This window comes from Drosophila mojavensis, unplaced genomic scaffold (genome assembly GCF_018153725.1).
Source record: "Drosophila mojavensis isolate 15081-1352.22 unplaced genomic scaffold, ASM1815372v1 contig_80, whole genome shotgun sequence".
In the NCBI taxonomy this organism is placed as follows: Eukaryota; Metazoa; Arthropoda; class Insecta; order Diptera; family Drosophilidae; genus Drosophila; species Drosophila mojavensis.
In genome coordinates this window covers 10,830,352-10,845,122 of record NW_025318906.1, presented here as the reverse complement: position 1 = coordinate 10,845,122, position 14,771 = coordinate 10,830,352, and the positions used below count along the sequence as shown (strand labels likewise).

The 14,771-nt window shown below is 38.1% G+C and overlaps 1 protein-coding gene across 1 annotated transcript; it reads left to right on the top strand.

The window, feature by feature from the left end:
• Positions 1–811: 811 nt before the first annotated feature.
• LOC6579433 lies at positions 812–14,109 on the top strand. Its single transcript, XM_044010565.1, has 17 exons — positions 812–1,079; positions 6,668–6,951; positions 7,023–7,448; positions 9,822–10,257; positions 10,368–10,499; positions 10,567–10,695; positions 10,777–10,858; positions 11,452–11,861; positions 11,939–12,070; positions 12,131–12,259; positions 12,323–12,398; positions 12,497–12,590; positions 12,660–12,858; positions 12,923–13,162; positions 13,227–13,358; positions 13,450–13,575; positions 13,647–14,109. Exons 2-17 carry the CDS (start codon positions 6,675–6,677, stop codon positions 13,765–13,767), a joined length of 3,141 nt encoding a protein of 1,046 aa, XP_043866500.1. The 5' UTR covers positions 812–1,079; positions 6,668–6,674; the 3' UTR covers positions 13,768–14,109.
• Positions 14,110–14,771: the final 662 nt, after the last annotated feature.

The window sequence follows — 14,771 nt, the reverse complement described above, 5'->3', positions numbered from 1 at the left end:
TATATAAAATTGGCATAGGGTGGCAACACTGGCAGTAATTAAAAATTCGCAACTGCTATCGACGGTTAGCCATTTGGCGGTTCAATTAAAAGAGTTTTTACGTACATATTTATATTTTGATATTAAGCCGCATTTGCATAATTTTTGCATAATTACCGAATGTGGGGATTTTTAGCTGATGTTATTATTGTAGGACTGGCACAATTTGCAATGTTTGGCAATAAACTTTGATAATATGGATGAGATATTGATAATTACATAATATTCGAAATGAGGTAAAACGCAAAATCCAAATTAATTGTATTAGCTTTTGCAAGCAGACAGCAAGCAAATTTACATGATTAATTATTGATGCAAATAAATATGCTAATGGGCCATAAATATGCATATTTAACCAACGTTTAAACAATAAATGTTTGCAAATTGCTTTGCACTCTAAATAATGTTTGCAGTTCATAGTTGACCAGTTTAATGGTCACCCAAAGACTATATATATATGGGTTATAAGCTAAGGCCGCAATAAGACTTCCTTTATTTTTGTTGTTGTTTTTGTTTTGCCGCATTCGTTATTGTTGTCAAAGTTCCGCAGAATTTGCTAAGCAAATGTGTGCGCCAAATAGATATTTATGACTGCAGCTTGCAGCGCTTGCCACATACACTATAACAGTGAACCAGCTAATAAATATATATATTTATATATTTATACATATATTTGTAGCATTTGTATATGGATGGAGTTTCAGTTTCGATGCGCAGCGCACTAAAAATTCAAAAGTCGTTTCATTCATATTGACAAGCGCACAGCTCGAGGTGTCTCAGTCTTCTTTTGAACGCCGCACAGCGCACAGCTCGCTGCCTCCAGCCTTATATATATATATATATCGGTCTCTTTCTCTCTCTCTCTCTATATATATGTATATATCGCTTTGATCGTACATCTCGTGTGCTCGTGGCAAGCTACAATTTCGATTAAATCATTTTTCTCTTATTTGATAACACGACGCGTTTCGTTTTGGTGTTTATAACGAGTTTTTTTTGGCTATTGAAACATATTTCAATTAATTAAAACTTTACTAAAGGTAATTAAAAAAAAAAAGAAACAGGTGCACTACCCAACACTTCGTGCTCTTGCATTTGCTAATAACAACTGTACAAATGTACAACAATAAAACTTTAATAATTATAAGTTAAGTGTCGCTGCAATTGCTTTTAACCTCATATTATGTTTATTCTTATATTTTTGTATTTTCTTGCATTCGCGCAATTAGCTTTGGGCAAAACACTTTTAAATAATTAGCTTCAAACAATTTGAAACATTTGGAGTGCTATTAGCTGACCAGCGAAGCGTTTAATTTGTAAACAATGTTTCTTATTAATTATTTAAAATATGAAAAAAGAAAGAAACAAAAAAAAAAAACTGAAACAATTAAAAATGTTGAACTTTGCATCATCAAAAATGCTTTTTGGCTTCAGCTGGGTCACGGCCCATGTCAGGGTCATGCTGATCTGGCTGATGCCGCAGCGTCCACATGAGCGAAGCTAGTTTTTCTTTTCAATATGTAAGTTCAAATCATTTCCGCAAAGACCAAATCCTTGAATTAATTTATGTGATTTGATCTTGTTGTATACTCTGCTTAATTCGAGCTTAAGTCCATTGAAAGTCTTTGGTAAGGTTTGTCAAGCCCGATTCATAGATTGAATATAATTTTGAGCATTTATATAATGTATAAACATTTCCTCAAATTTGCGTTTAATTAGCATATATTAAATATTTTTGATATAGTCAGTTCCTTAAATTGATTATCGTTCGATTACGCTTAATATAAACTAATTATGACTTTAAATATTCGAAAGAAAGTCTTTAAATTCAAATATATATGTTTTTAAGGCTACTTTTCAGTAAAAAAAATTAATAAAATTATGAGTTCCTTATATTTAAATATCTTTTAACATACAAAAATAAAATAATTTTTGGTTTAATTTTTAAATTTTTTTATTAATTTTAAATATATTTTTTTAGATTAAATTATTTTTTATTAAAAAATATTTATCATATATCATAAATATAAAAAATTAATACTTTGTAAAGCGGAGTTTTAATATATATATTGAACACTTTTTTAAAAATTTGTCCAGTGTTTATTAGACTATAATTATAAATATATTTAATTTTTATTAAATTTATAAATTGAATGAAAATTTTCTTATTATATTAATGTGTTTGTGTATTTTTATTATTATACATTTATGTTGTCATATACAATATATATTTTTATTTAAAAAATGTATTGATCTTCAATTTTTTAGCGTATATTTGATTCGTTTATTTTTTTCTATCTGTTTATTTCCTTCTTTTATCTCTCTCTTATTTGTATTGATACATTTTGATCATTTTGAGCGTATCTCGAATTAATATTCGTTTCTTTGGGCTTGTGTGTCAATGGCAATCGCTACAAACCTATTTACATACTGGAGGTTGCTGCTTATTATTTATTTATTAACTCACTTGTTGTTGTCGTTTTCTTTTTTGTCTTTTTTGGCTATGTATTAAGCATCTCACATAGTTAGCTAGCAAAATGGCCTAAAGGGACGCCAATCAGACCAGCGTCAAGTGGCAACAGTTCAAAATTTGGTTTTTAGCCATTTCTATCAATTTCATGGTTAATCTTTACTGCTACCCTGCATTGAGCATGAGCTGGGTATATTCGCTTGCATGACAATTGAAGGAATTTTAGTTTAAATTTCTTATAGAAACCCTATGAATAGAATTGATCTTTGTAAACTTTTAGATCTAGAGCAAATATTTGAATATTAATATGTGATATATTCTGATCTTGAACTCTATAATTTTCAATGCTATTTGCTCAGTTACCTTAGGTCATGTTCTATTCGCTTAACACACTCTTATATAGTTGCACCGATTTTTTCTTATTTCGTTCCAAATCACAAAAAAATTTTGATATGGTCAGAACTTGTGAACTTGAACTTCTATAGACTCTATTTTCGAAATGTAAATCGGCTCTAAAATTTTTTTCTAACTCATATATTCTATTTCTGGTTAGATGTATCTCCCTTTATTATACCAATTTTTATCTTTTTAATCTCCCTATTACTGCAAGTACAGTAAAGTTTTTGTATGATCTATCATACCTATATATTATTCTATCAATAATTTTCATCCAATATTTCGCATCAAACACCCTATATGTATATACAACTTATTCTAGGGTACTCACTCTTTTGTTTATATACTTTCAGTTCTTACCATTATATCTAGTATAACTTAGATCAATCGAATGAGTTCAAATAGATTTGAACTTTAGGTCAACTACATTTTGCCTCGTGTCTGATTCGACGTTTTTCCGCGTTTTTATTTTCGAAGTAAACCCTAATAATAATAGAAAATTGATCGCTGAGACTCTCTGAGCTCAATTAATGAGCAGAGAGTAGTGCTAGTACCCGTACTAGCTACCGACTCTATTATCATTGCAAAATGTAAACAACGCATTTGCTTTGGTCCGCATTTGAAATGCTTAAGAAATACTATATAGTAGTAATAACTAATCAAACCGGTTTTTAAAGGAAATAAAAAAAAAACTCATATTAAGTGTTGTCATTTTTTTAAAATAAAGCCAGTTGTCCATAATATGCTAAACTGTGTCATTCATCTGGCGGTGGCTTCAACACGGGCCACAACCCATCAAATGGTTTGACTACGCATATTTGATTAGAAGCCACGACAAGTGAGCTCAGCAATTTCCACTAAATACAGTTGCAAGACAGCCGCGATACCCTGTAAGTCGAGCATATGTGAGACAAGTCATGCATGACCACACGGCATGTCAAGAGATCATAAATCATGTTCATTTGATTCGCTTCGCTGGGGCAATACAAAACAATTTCTTGATGCTATAAGCAAAGATCGGGGCTCGAATTACTGGGCATAGCGTCAGTCATAAATGAGGCTATGAAGTTAAATGAAGGTTCATTTTCTAAATGTATTTTCTTACTCTATTTCTTTAACTATATTAGCTAGCTTTGATTTCACTAAGACTCTAACTTTATCTATATAATCTAGTTTTCTCACTTAAACCCAGGCTACAACTTGCTTTAACCTGATCCGTTTATCTATAAATCTAATATAGCATGCAACTTAAACGTGCCCAAGATGATGTCTGTCAATTATGTCAAGAACAAATTATTGTATTTGCTTTTCGTTGTCTTCGTCTTCATTTTTGTTAAAGTCAAAGAAACTATTGCAAAATGGATATATGTATGTACATATGTATGTAGATTTTACGGTAGGCCTTGTCTGGTAACTAGCTCTTGTAAATTATGGCTTAAACGATGCTAATAACGTCGGTGTAGATGTAAGCGCATATGCTTATGCTTGTCAAGTTTGGAGCTTTTATATTGCATGCCACAGTGCGCAAGTTCGTTGCCTAAGTCTTTCGTCTGCCCTCTATAGATGAGCAAAAATGTTTAGCGTTTTTTTTTCCTTTTTGGTTTCGGTTTCAGTTTCAACTTATTTTGACATTTTCCAAGTGCGACTGTGTGGCTCTGTGTGTGTGTGTGTGGGTTATGGCTATGACTTTTGGTTTTTGTAGACTTTGCGCAGATTTGTTGCCGCCTCGCTATGAATTGGAGATATTGTGAGATCTTGTGTAAGCTGCATGCAGGCATTTTTTTTTTTTTTTGGGCTCACTTCTGTAACTTGGATTTTCCAGGTCTATAGATAAGGGCGACAAAGTCAGCAAAAACGGCTTAATTGGCAATAAATATGGAAATGAAGCAATTGCCACATGAATTAGTAGACAGATGTGAAATGGAAACTCATTGACAGCTGCTGCAGCTGCCGCGATCGCGACTGCAGTTCAGTTAGCCGTGTTTACAAGTTGTTTACGTAGTCTAGAGTCGCAGTACGATTTCTAGTTCAAGGTACAGCAACTGTAAGCAATATCTATATATGTGTATGTATGTATGGCTATAAAGTACAATTAGCTGCATTGCCTTTTCATGCTGAGTGCTTTCTCGAAGACTTTCCTTAAACGCTTAACTGGGCATATTTTGTTGTTGTTGTTGTTATCTTGAGAAATATCAAATATATATATGTATATATGTGCATATATGTTTGGTTCATTTATGGTAAATTGGTCCAGTGACAAAACGCGAGACAGCCCAAAAACCCGTTCAGTGTGGCATGAAATGCGCGATTTATCAGACTTATTAGCGGCGGCAATGCACGACCACCAGATGCTCTGTAGATGAGAATGAGCGAAGTAGAGTGGAGCAGGGGACGTAGAGAGAGTAGAGCGAGGAGACGTAGAAGACGATATAAAGCGTAAACCAGAAAGAGAGAAATAATGAGAATGAAACAGAAAAAGAGAAGGAAAACGTGCGAAAAAACGGTAGAGACAAGTAGAGAAGTAGAGAGCGGATGAGAGAGAAAGAGAAAGAGAGAGAGAGAGCGAGAGATATCAATAGAGAGTAGGAGAACTCAAAGGAGTTTTTGAGTATGCTAGTGAAAACAGAGCAAATGGGAGAAGCAAGAAATTACCTATAAAGAGTGAGAGAGAGGGACAGAGATATAGAGAAACAGAGAAATAATAAACAGATCCATGCAGAGATATAGAGGGGGAGTCAAACAGTAAAAGATTCTCATCTCATTCCAGCAATAGCAAAAGAGAATCAAGCAGCAGAGGTGCCTTAAAATCTATGCAGGGGAGTGCCAACTTTGATGCTCTAGTCTGGCATGCCCGTTGCGCATATTCCAGCTGGGTAGCTGTAAACGATACCAAGCAGCTTCGCGAATTGAGGCCGTTTAGAAATGTCAAGCTGCGACTGCGGCCAAAGAGCAAAGCCGCTTTTACTTAAAAAAAAAAAAAAAAATGAAGCTAAATAAAATGAAATGAAAAGTGGCACGATATATTTTGGGCTTTGCGTACACGATTTGGCCAAGTGTAACGCGGACCGCAATGTAAAAACTCCAACTGAAAAAGCAGAAAAGCCGAAAACTCAAAACCCGAATCCAAATCCAAAAGAGCTCCAATCTCTGATTTTGCAATTTTTGTAGGCGATTGCAGAAGGCTATCAAAACGTGGCAAGCGAGCGTGGCTGGTGGCATGCTGCATGCTGCGTGTGGTTGTTGCTAGTGCAGCTTGCAACATACTCTTTCATAAAAACAAACAACAGACACGTTAGACTGGCCTGGCTTGGCCTGGTCTGGTCTGGCTAGCCCGGGCTGGGTCTGGCTAAGGCCTAGCTTCGGCTTGGTCTGGTCTCTCCGGTCTCCTGGCTACGTCGCGTATTATTGCGACGGCCTCTGCCAAATGGAGCTGTTATTGCAACTGCCATTGTTGTTGTTGTTGTTGTTGTTGTTGTTGTTGGTATTATTATTGCCAGCATTGTATTACTATTAAACCAATCAGCCAGCCGTCCAGACATTCCACATTGCGTAATTGCAAATGCAAAGAAATGCGAAATGCGAACCATTAGAAACCAAAACCCGTTTACAGCATTTCAGAATTAGCCGAGTTGTTTGTTGTTGCTGCTGCTTGCGACACTTGTTGCTCGGCTTGGCTGCTTGTCCGGCATTTGGCTATGAAATCGACAATAATGCGCCCCTCTCACTCACTCATTCCCTCTCTCTTTCTCTGTATATTTGCAGCATCAAGATGAACGATCTATCGCCAGTGCAGGAATACTACAAGGATAAGACCATCTTCATCACGGGCGCATCTGGCTTCATGGGCAAGGTGCTGCTGGAGAAGCTGCTCTACTCATGCCACTCGCTCAAGGAGGTGATCATCATTTGCCGCCCGAAGCGCGGCAAGACGCCCGAGACCCGGCTCGAGGAGATGTTCAAGCTGCCCATCTTTCAGCGCATTCGCGACGAGCGTCCGCACATGCTCAAGAAGGTGACCATCTACCAGGGCGATGTGACCTACGATTGTAAGAGAGCAACGAACTGAAAACTTCTCCCAAAACTCTTCTCTAATCCTTGCTCTCTCAATCTTTGACAGTGCTGGGCCTGAGCGGCGATAGCCTCAAGCATGTGGTGGAGAATACGAATATTGTCTTCCACATGGCGGCCACCCTGAAGCTGGAGGGCAATCTGCGAGATGCCATCGACATGAATCTGATGGGCACACAGCGTGCGCTGAATGTGGCCAAGGAAATGAAACAACTGGAGGCATTTGTGCACCTGTCGACGGCATTCTGCAACTGCGACCAGGAGGTGATGTACGAGAAGGTCTACGATTTTCCGCACAAGCCGGAGGATCTGATGCGCCTGGCCGAGTGGATGGATGTTAAGACCCTGGATGCCATTACACCCGATCTATTGAAGCCGCATCCGAATACCTACACCTATTCGAAGCGCCTGGCTGAGCTGCTCGTGCGCGATCATTACGAAACCATGCCGGTCATCATAGCACGTCCCAGCATCGGTAAGTCCAGCCGCTATAAACTCTGTCTGCATATATCTAGATTCATATATAGCTGCATAACATTAATTGTGGGGCGTCGCCTTGAGGCTTGTCTCTGTTGCTTGGTTGCTTGCTTTCTTAATCATCTCCTTAAGTCTAGTTTTTACCATAAATATATTTTATCTATTTTTGTATTTCCTAACTTTACGAATTTGTGTTTTTTTTTTGTTTTTGTTTTGTCGGCTGCTGGCTATTAAATTTGTGCCTAAAAAAAAAAAACATAAACAACAAAAACTATGCAATTAATTTTGTCTTAGCTTTTCCTTTTCCTTTTTTCACAAACTGCCAGTTGTAGTAGATGTTGTATATTTTTCACAGTTCACAGTCTCCCAGTTAGCTCTTTAATCATATAGCGTTTTTTTTTATGACTTTGGGCCGTTGCAATTGAAATTGAAATTGAGACCTGCGAGTTTTCCGCTGCATGAGCGGCTAAAACCGGCTTTTGCCTCTGCAGCTGCAATTTTTCAATTAGGCTAAAATGTTGATTCAAGCAGTCGAGCTGAACTCTCAGGCTGACCCCGTGCAAAATCGTACCTTTTAGCCAAAAAATTATTGACGTTGGCCAAAAGAAAAATAAAGTCAAGTGTTTTTTCCAAAAACATATTAACCGGCTATATATTTTTGGCAGCTGCTGTCAGAGCATGACTAGACAAAAATTAGGCAAAAGGAGTTAAGTAAAGCTAATATTGGTATGAAAAGTGCTTTATGGCAGAATTAGATGGCTTAGTCGGATTAGTGTGTATTTAAATTACAATAAATTATTAAGAAATCTCTCTAATTGCTTCTATGAAATATTATACCCTATTGCTTCAAGTAAAATCCAGAGACTGTGAACCGGTTTTGCCTCCTTTATTAATGAAGATTCTTTGCAATATATTTTAATTATTATAGCTGTCACCAGCGATAAAGTTAAAGTTAAAGTTAAAATACTAGTTATCCAGTCTATAATATTTTACTGATTGCCTAAGATATACTAGTACTCACCGAAGCTATCTCTACTTAGGCAACGCCCACTAGAAATTGATCTCTTACGCCTTGAGCACAATTGTGTTGCACAGTGTATTTAAGACACGCTTTAAGGCCCATGCAAGCTATTTAAATATTGATGGATTAATGACTTTGGCAGCATAAAGTTCGCAAAGTTCAAATCTGTTAGCGCAGCTCTTAAAATTGGGATTGGCAAGTCGTTGTCAAGTCGCGTTGCCTAATTGACAGCCACACTTAAGGTTTTTGTGGGTGTGGCACACGTTCGGAGTTATGTTATGCGCTTTTTCTCTTATGCTGTCTGCAAGTTAGGCATGTGTGGGTTTTTTGTTTGTTTTTTTTTTTTTGGTGCTTTACGCTAACATGTGTCTATTATTTATGTGCTCATCTGCAAATTGTTTACCTGTGACATATACAATGTAGCTTGTGTTTATGTATGTCAGCGACATAATCCCTTTGCGCGCTTTGTTGACACCGCTCGCCCGACCGCTAAAGCACTCGAATCAGACCAAATAGGCAAATAAACAAACAAACAATTGAACTACAATTACAACAACAAAACGCGTGAAACGAAACAAAAAGTGTGTGTAAAAGTGTGTTAACTGCTCAAGTCGTTGGCGGGAGATTCACACACATGGGCAGCGCAAGTTTTAAATTTTTGCTTACATTTTGATTAGCTGCTTGACAAAGTATCGATGCTATTAATACAATGTAATTTTAATCGATGATTCCTGTTAACGACTGCACATTAATGCTCATCTGGCAGCTCTTCGGCTGACAACTTCTGGTAGCCTTTCACTTTACCACATCTGGCAGCTCTCTACAATGTAAGCAAAAGTTTTTGAATATTTAATGTGTTGTTCTGTGTGTTTGTGTGGTCAGCCCGCCCTTGTAAACAACCAAAAACAAATAAGCATAAACAGCAACGCTTGTACAAATATCTCCTATCAACAATTTTCAATAATACTGCACAGACCTATACACACACACGCGCACACAAGGCACAGACAAACTGTAAGCAAACGTCGCCGTCATTGACCAACAAGTTCAATGAGCATGAAATTTAAAACGGTAAATTCAAATTGAAACTGAAGCTTATACATAAATCAAATACTACTCTTCCCCGCCCCCTGCCTGCAACTGCAATTAAAAACACGCAAACAAAAACTATCCTCTGCCTTTTGCCCAGCGGAATTATACACTCGCACAAATGACCACGCCTACTCTAAAGCCTACGCCTTCGCCTTTGGTTACGCACATATTTTCCTTGCTGCTGCCGCTGCTGCTGCTGCTACTGTTCCTTCTCCTGCTGCCGATCTTAGAGATCAGGACTGAACGAATCTCCTGCAGTTTCACCATCGGCCTATGAGCCCGTCCCTGGCTGGGTGGATAATCTGAATGGCCCCACTGGTCTCATGGTGGGCGCTGGCAAGGGCGTCATTCGATCCATGCTCATCGATACGCGTCACAAATCGGAGGTCATACCGGTGGACTATGCCATCAACGGTCTATGCGTCATACCGTATCAGTTTACAACGCAGAAACGGCCGGTGGATGTGCCCGTCTATAATATAACGTGCGCCGATCATCGCAAGATGCAATGGGGCGAAGTCATTGAGCTGAGCAAAAAGATTGGCTATCAGTATCCAATGGAGGCGGGTCTCTGGTATCCGGATGGCTGCATAACCACCAACAGACTCCATCATAATATCAATGTGGTGCTCTTCCATTGGCTGCCCGCCTATTTGATCGATTTCATGCTCTTCATTTTGGGCCAAAAGCGCTTGTAAGTTTTTGGTTAATTCCATTTACATTTTTGTGGAATCCCAATCGACTACAAATTCCACTTCCAATTCCACTCCCAACTCCCATGCAAACCCCCGAAAATTCGCTTAGTATGATACGTGTACAGAATCGCATCTCAGTGGGATTGGAGGTGCTGCAATTCTTTACGATGCGCGCCTGGTACTTTAAGTCGGATGCCTATGCCTCGCTCTGGAATATGCTGACAGAAGCCGATCGGAAAAAGTAAGAAGCGGTTTACACATAGAGGAGATGTTCTTGTATAGATCTCTGACTATCGCACATCAATTAGCTTCAACATGGACATGGATCCAGAGGAAACAATACCCATGTACATCGAATCCTGTGTGCAAGGCGGTCGTCAGTATTTGATGAAGGAGTCGCCGGAGTCACTGCCACGTGCGCGTCGCCAGCTCATGCTGTAAACAAGATAACCCTATTTATATATCCATATATCTGAGCACTTATTTATGTTTTTACCCCTCCCATGATCGCATTATAGGATGTATCTATTGGATCGCGCGTGCAAGACGATCATCGTTGGTTTCCTAGGTTACTGGACGTATGGCCTTATCTCACGCCTTGTGGGCGCCTAGAACGGGACTCACAGAGAGATTTATAGAAGCATATAGCCAAAATATTATTGCTCGCTTTACCAATTTAATGCTTAGGTTCGCTTTATGGGGTACAAAAAACGTTTGTTTATTAAATGTTTTGCTTTTTAAGTTAAGTGTTTCGAAATGCAATAAAATAATAACGGTTCGTTAACTTGTATGTGTACGTGTTCGAGTGTTGAAAGTGTCAAAAGAGGATTACGAAAGAGCCAAAGAAAACCTAAAACACAACACAACAAATACACTGAACAAATCAACACCAACACCAAAATTGCAAGATCTTCAGAGTTTGGCATATTCTCAAACTCAATGAATACATTTAAGGCACTCACAAATCACATGCACTCACATTCATACCCTACTCACAAACACCCACACCCACACCCACACACACATACACCACACTTCACACACATCTTATTGGCTTTCGGTTATCATCCAGCTGCCATCATGCAAACTGGGCTTCTTGGTATGTAGAGTGAGAAGTTATTTCGTTGACATAGTCTAATCTATAGATCTCTCTTTTGCAAATAGTGTCACCGGCTGCCCTTGAGCCTTTGCAGGGCTGGGTGGATAACCTGAATGGACCCACCGGCCTGATGATTGGCTGCGGCAAGGGCGTCATTCGCTCGGTGCTGGTGAATAAGGAATACAAGGCTGAAGTTATACCCGTGGACTATGCAATTAATGGTCTCATTGTTATACCATACGAATTCAATAAGCAGGCCAAGCGACCCGCCGATGTGCCCGTCTATAACATAACAAACGCCGATTTCAGAAAAAAGGCCATGGGCGAAATTGTTGAGATAAGCAAGCGCATCAACAAGGAGATTCCATTCAATGCGGGACTCTGGTATCCAGATCCCTGTGTCACCACCAACGAGATCTATCACAAATTCAATGTGGCCATGTTCCACTGGCTGCCAGCTTACCTGATCGATTTCCTAATGCTAATACTTGGACAGAAGCGATTGTAAGTATCGATCTCAGATAGAGACATTGAGAAATATAGATAAATATTGTCTAACAATTTATCTTCTATATTTACAGCATGCTACGCGTACAGCAGAAGATATCCACTGGCCTGGGCGTTCTCCAGTTCTTTACGCTAAATCCCTGGGTCTTCACATCTGATAACTATGCCGGTCTCTGGAACAACTTGGCCGAGGAGGACAAAAAGATGTAATTATATGAGATAATGATTTGAAATCTTTAGTTAATTGCTATCACTCTTATTTCCAGCTTCAACATGGACATGAATGTCACCCATACAGAGGAGGAATACTTGTATGTTTGCGCGCGTGGCGCACGCAGATTTATACTCAAAGAAAAGGATGAGGATGTACCCAAAGCTCGTCTGCACATGCGCATGTAAGCAGTTGGCTTTTGCTTGGTTTGATGTATTCATTAAAATATTTCCGTATTCTCTCCTAGTCAATGGTTTGTGGATGTCATCTGCAAGACCCTCATAGTCGGTGCCTTTTTCTACTATTTGCTGAAGTGGACGGGTGTGCTGGCAATGATCTGAGTTCCTGTTTTATTTCTAGGAATTCTTCAATTTTTGTGGTCACAGGAATTATGTTTAGTCAATTAGCCAGTAGTTTGTAGTTCGTTTTAAGTTTCCAAGGTTTTCCAAATAAATATACATATTTAGGTTTTTTGTACTGTAGCCCGAGCGAGTTGTTTTTCTATAATTGCAAATGTACTATATCTGTATAATATTTGTATTTGTATAATTGAATTTTGAATAACATTTATTCCGCCTGCGCAGTTACGCCCGCTGTCGCGGAGCCGTTGCCGGGCTGGGTAGACAATATGAATGGACCCACGGGCGTTTTGATTGGCGCTGGCAAAGGTGTTATTCGCTCCATGATCTGCAATGGAGAGCTCAAATCGGAGGTGATACCGGTGGACATAGCTATCAATGGACTGCTCTTGATACCCTATCATAATAGTCAAGCCAAGCAAAAGTAAGTGAATGAATGAATGAATGATGTAGAACTGGAATATTATAGTTATTTCTATATCTTGCAGATCTCTTCAGATACCTGTCTACAACTTAACTGTGGAGGAGGACAAGAAGCGCACATGGAAATGGGTTATGGACGTGGGCCGCGAGCTGGGCCTTAAATACCCATTCGAGGTAGGCCTCTGGTATCCCGATGGCAATATGACGACCAACAAGTTCTATCATACCTTCTGCACCATCATGTTCATGTGGCTGCCCGCCTATATCATTGACTTCCTTCTGGCGCTTTTCGGACAACGTCGTTTGTGAGTTGACTACCAAGATACCCTGTAATCAGTTAGCTAACTGATATAATTTATTGGATTACAGCATGGTTCGCGTTCAGACAAAGATATCGGTGGGTCTGGAAGTGCTGCAGTTCTTCACGACCCGCAGCTGGGATTTCAAGTCAACACATTTTCAGCAAATCTACAAAGATATATCTGAGGCAGATCGTAAAATGTACGACCTACGGGTGTGATAACAGCCAGATATTCCATCTATTAACACTTTATATTATTTTTCATTACATATTTTAATTCTCTTTAAATAGTTTCAAAATCAACACAGACGATGTGGACGATTACGAATATCTGAAGACTAGCATTTTGGGCGGCCGTCAATATGTCATGAAGGAGCCTATGACCTCATTGCCAAGATCCCGCATACAGCTGCGATTGTGAGTGCTATATACATATAATATATTTATGGTATATGTTCTGATCGATGATTCCTTTTATTTTTTGACAGTTTGTATGTATTGGATCGCGTTTGCAAGACGGTTATACTGTGCGGTCTATTCTATTGGACCTCCATGAAACTGGGCCTGATCGATCTGGTGCGTTACGGCATTTCGACAGTCAAACATTGAACAATAGACCGGAAACTGGAACTATCATGCTGGATATATATGTATATAAATGAGGAATGCATTTTTGTATAATCGTGTATTTTTTAGATTTGGGTTGAAGTGGGTTATGTTCAGACTTCATGTATACGTAATTACCATTAAAGTTGTATAGATATTCTTAAGTATATAAACTGAATTCAATTTGAATTGATTTATATTAGGTATATAAGGTTTCGGTGTAAATCTTAATTAGTAAATATCACAAGAAACCATAAAAAATATATGATATCAAATATAATATACATATATATGATTGGTTTCTGTATCAGCAAATAAATCGTATTCAAATAATGTTCAAGATTATTCAATATTTTATTTGTTCTATAAAAGCTTGCAAAGGACTTTTAACTCTTTATGCTCTGATATCGAAATCAACTGATAATATTATATTCAACCGCTCTCGCTCTCAGCAACAACTTTCGGTTCATTTCGTTTTCGATGCCGGTTGAGCGCATTGATCTATTCGAGTGATACTCTTTTAACGAACAGCGTATCTCGTATACTACCGATGTGTTACCCTCCCATACTATACCAAACAAAAGACATTTTTCTTCACAAAGCTCATCAAGCCCAAGCGAAAAAATCGATTGCTCTCTAACTTTTCTCTCAATTAATATTTGAAAATGTAATATAATAAATACATAAAATATTTTAAAATTTTGTAATAAAACTATGACAAAAATATGTTCATATAATATTTTTATTAAACATTACTTCTCAAACATTTTCATTAAAAATCCCCGCCGCAAAGTCGTCTATATATTTTGTTGTTACTTGCTAGCCCCAAGGTAGGCCACATTATGGCTTACAAAGTCACAATTTGAATGTTCAAATAAACAGTTATTATTATTGAGTCAACATATTCAAATTTTACGGAAACATTTGAGTATAATATTTGGTCACTTGAGACCGAATGGATTTGCGTTCTATGCAATTAATTGCAATTGCTGTAAATCAAGTAGGTT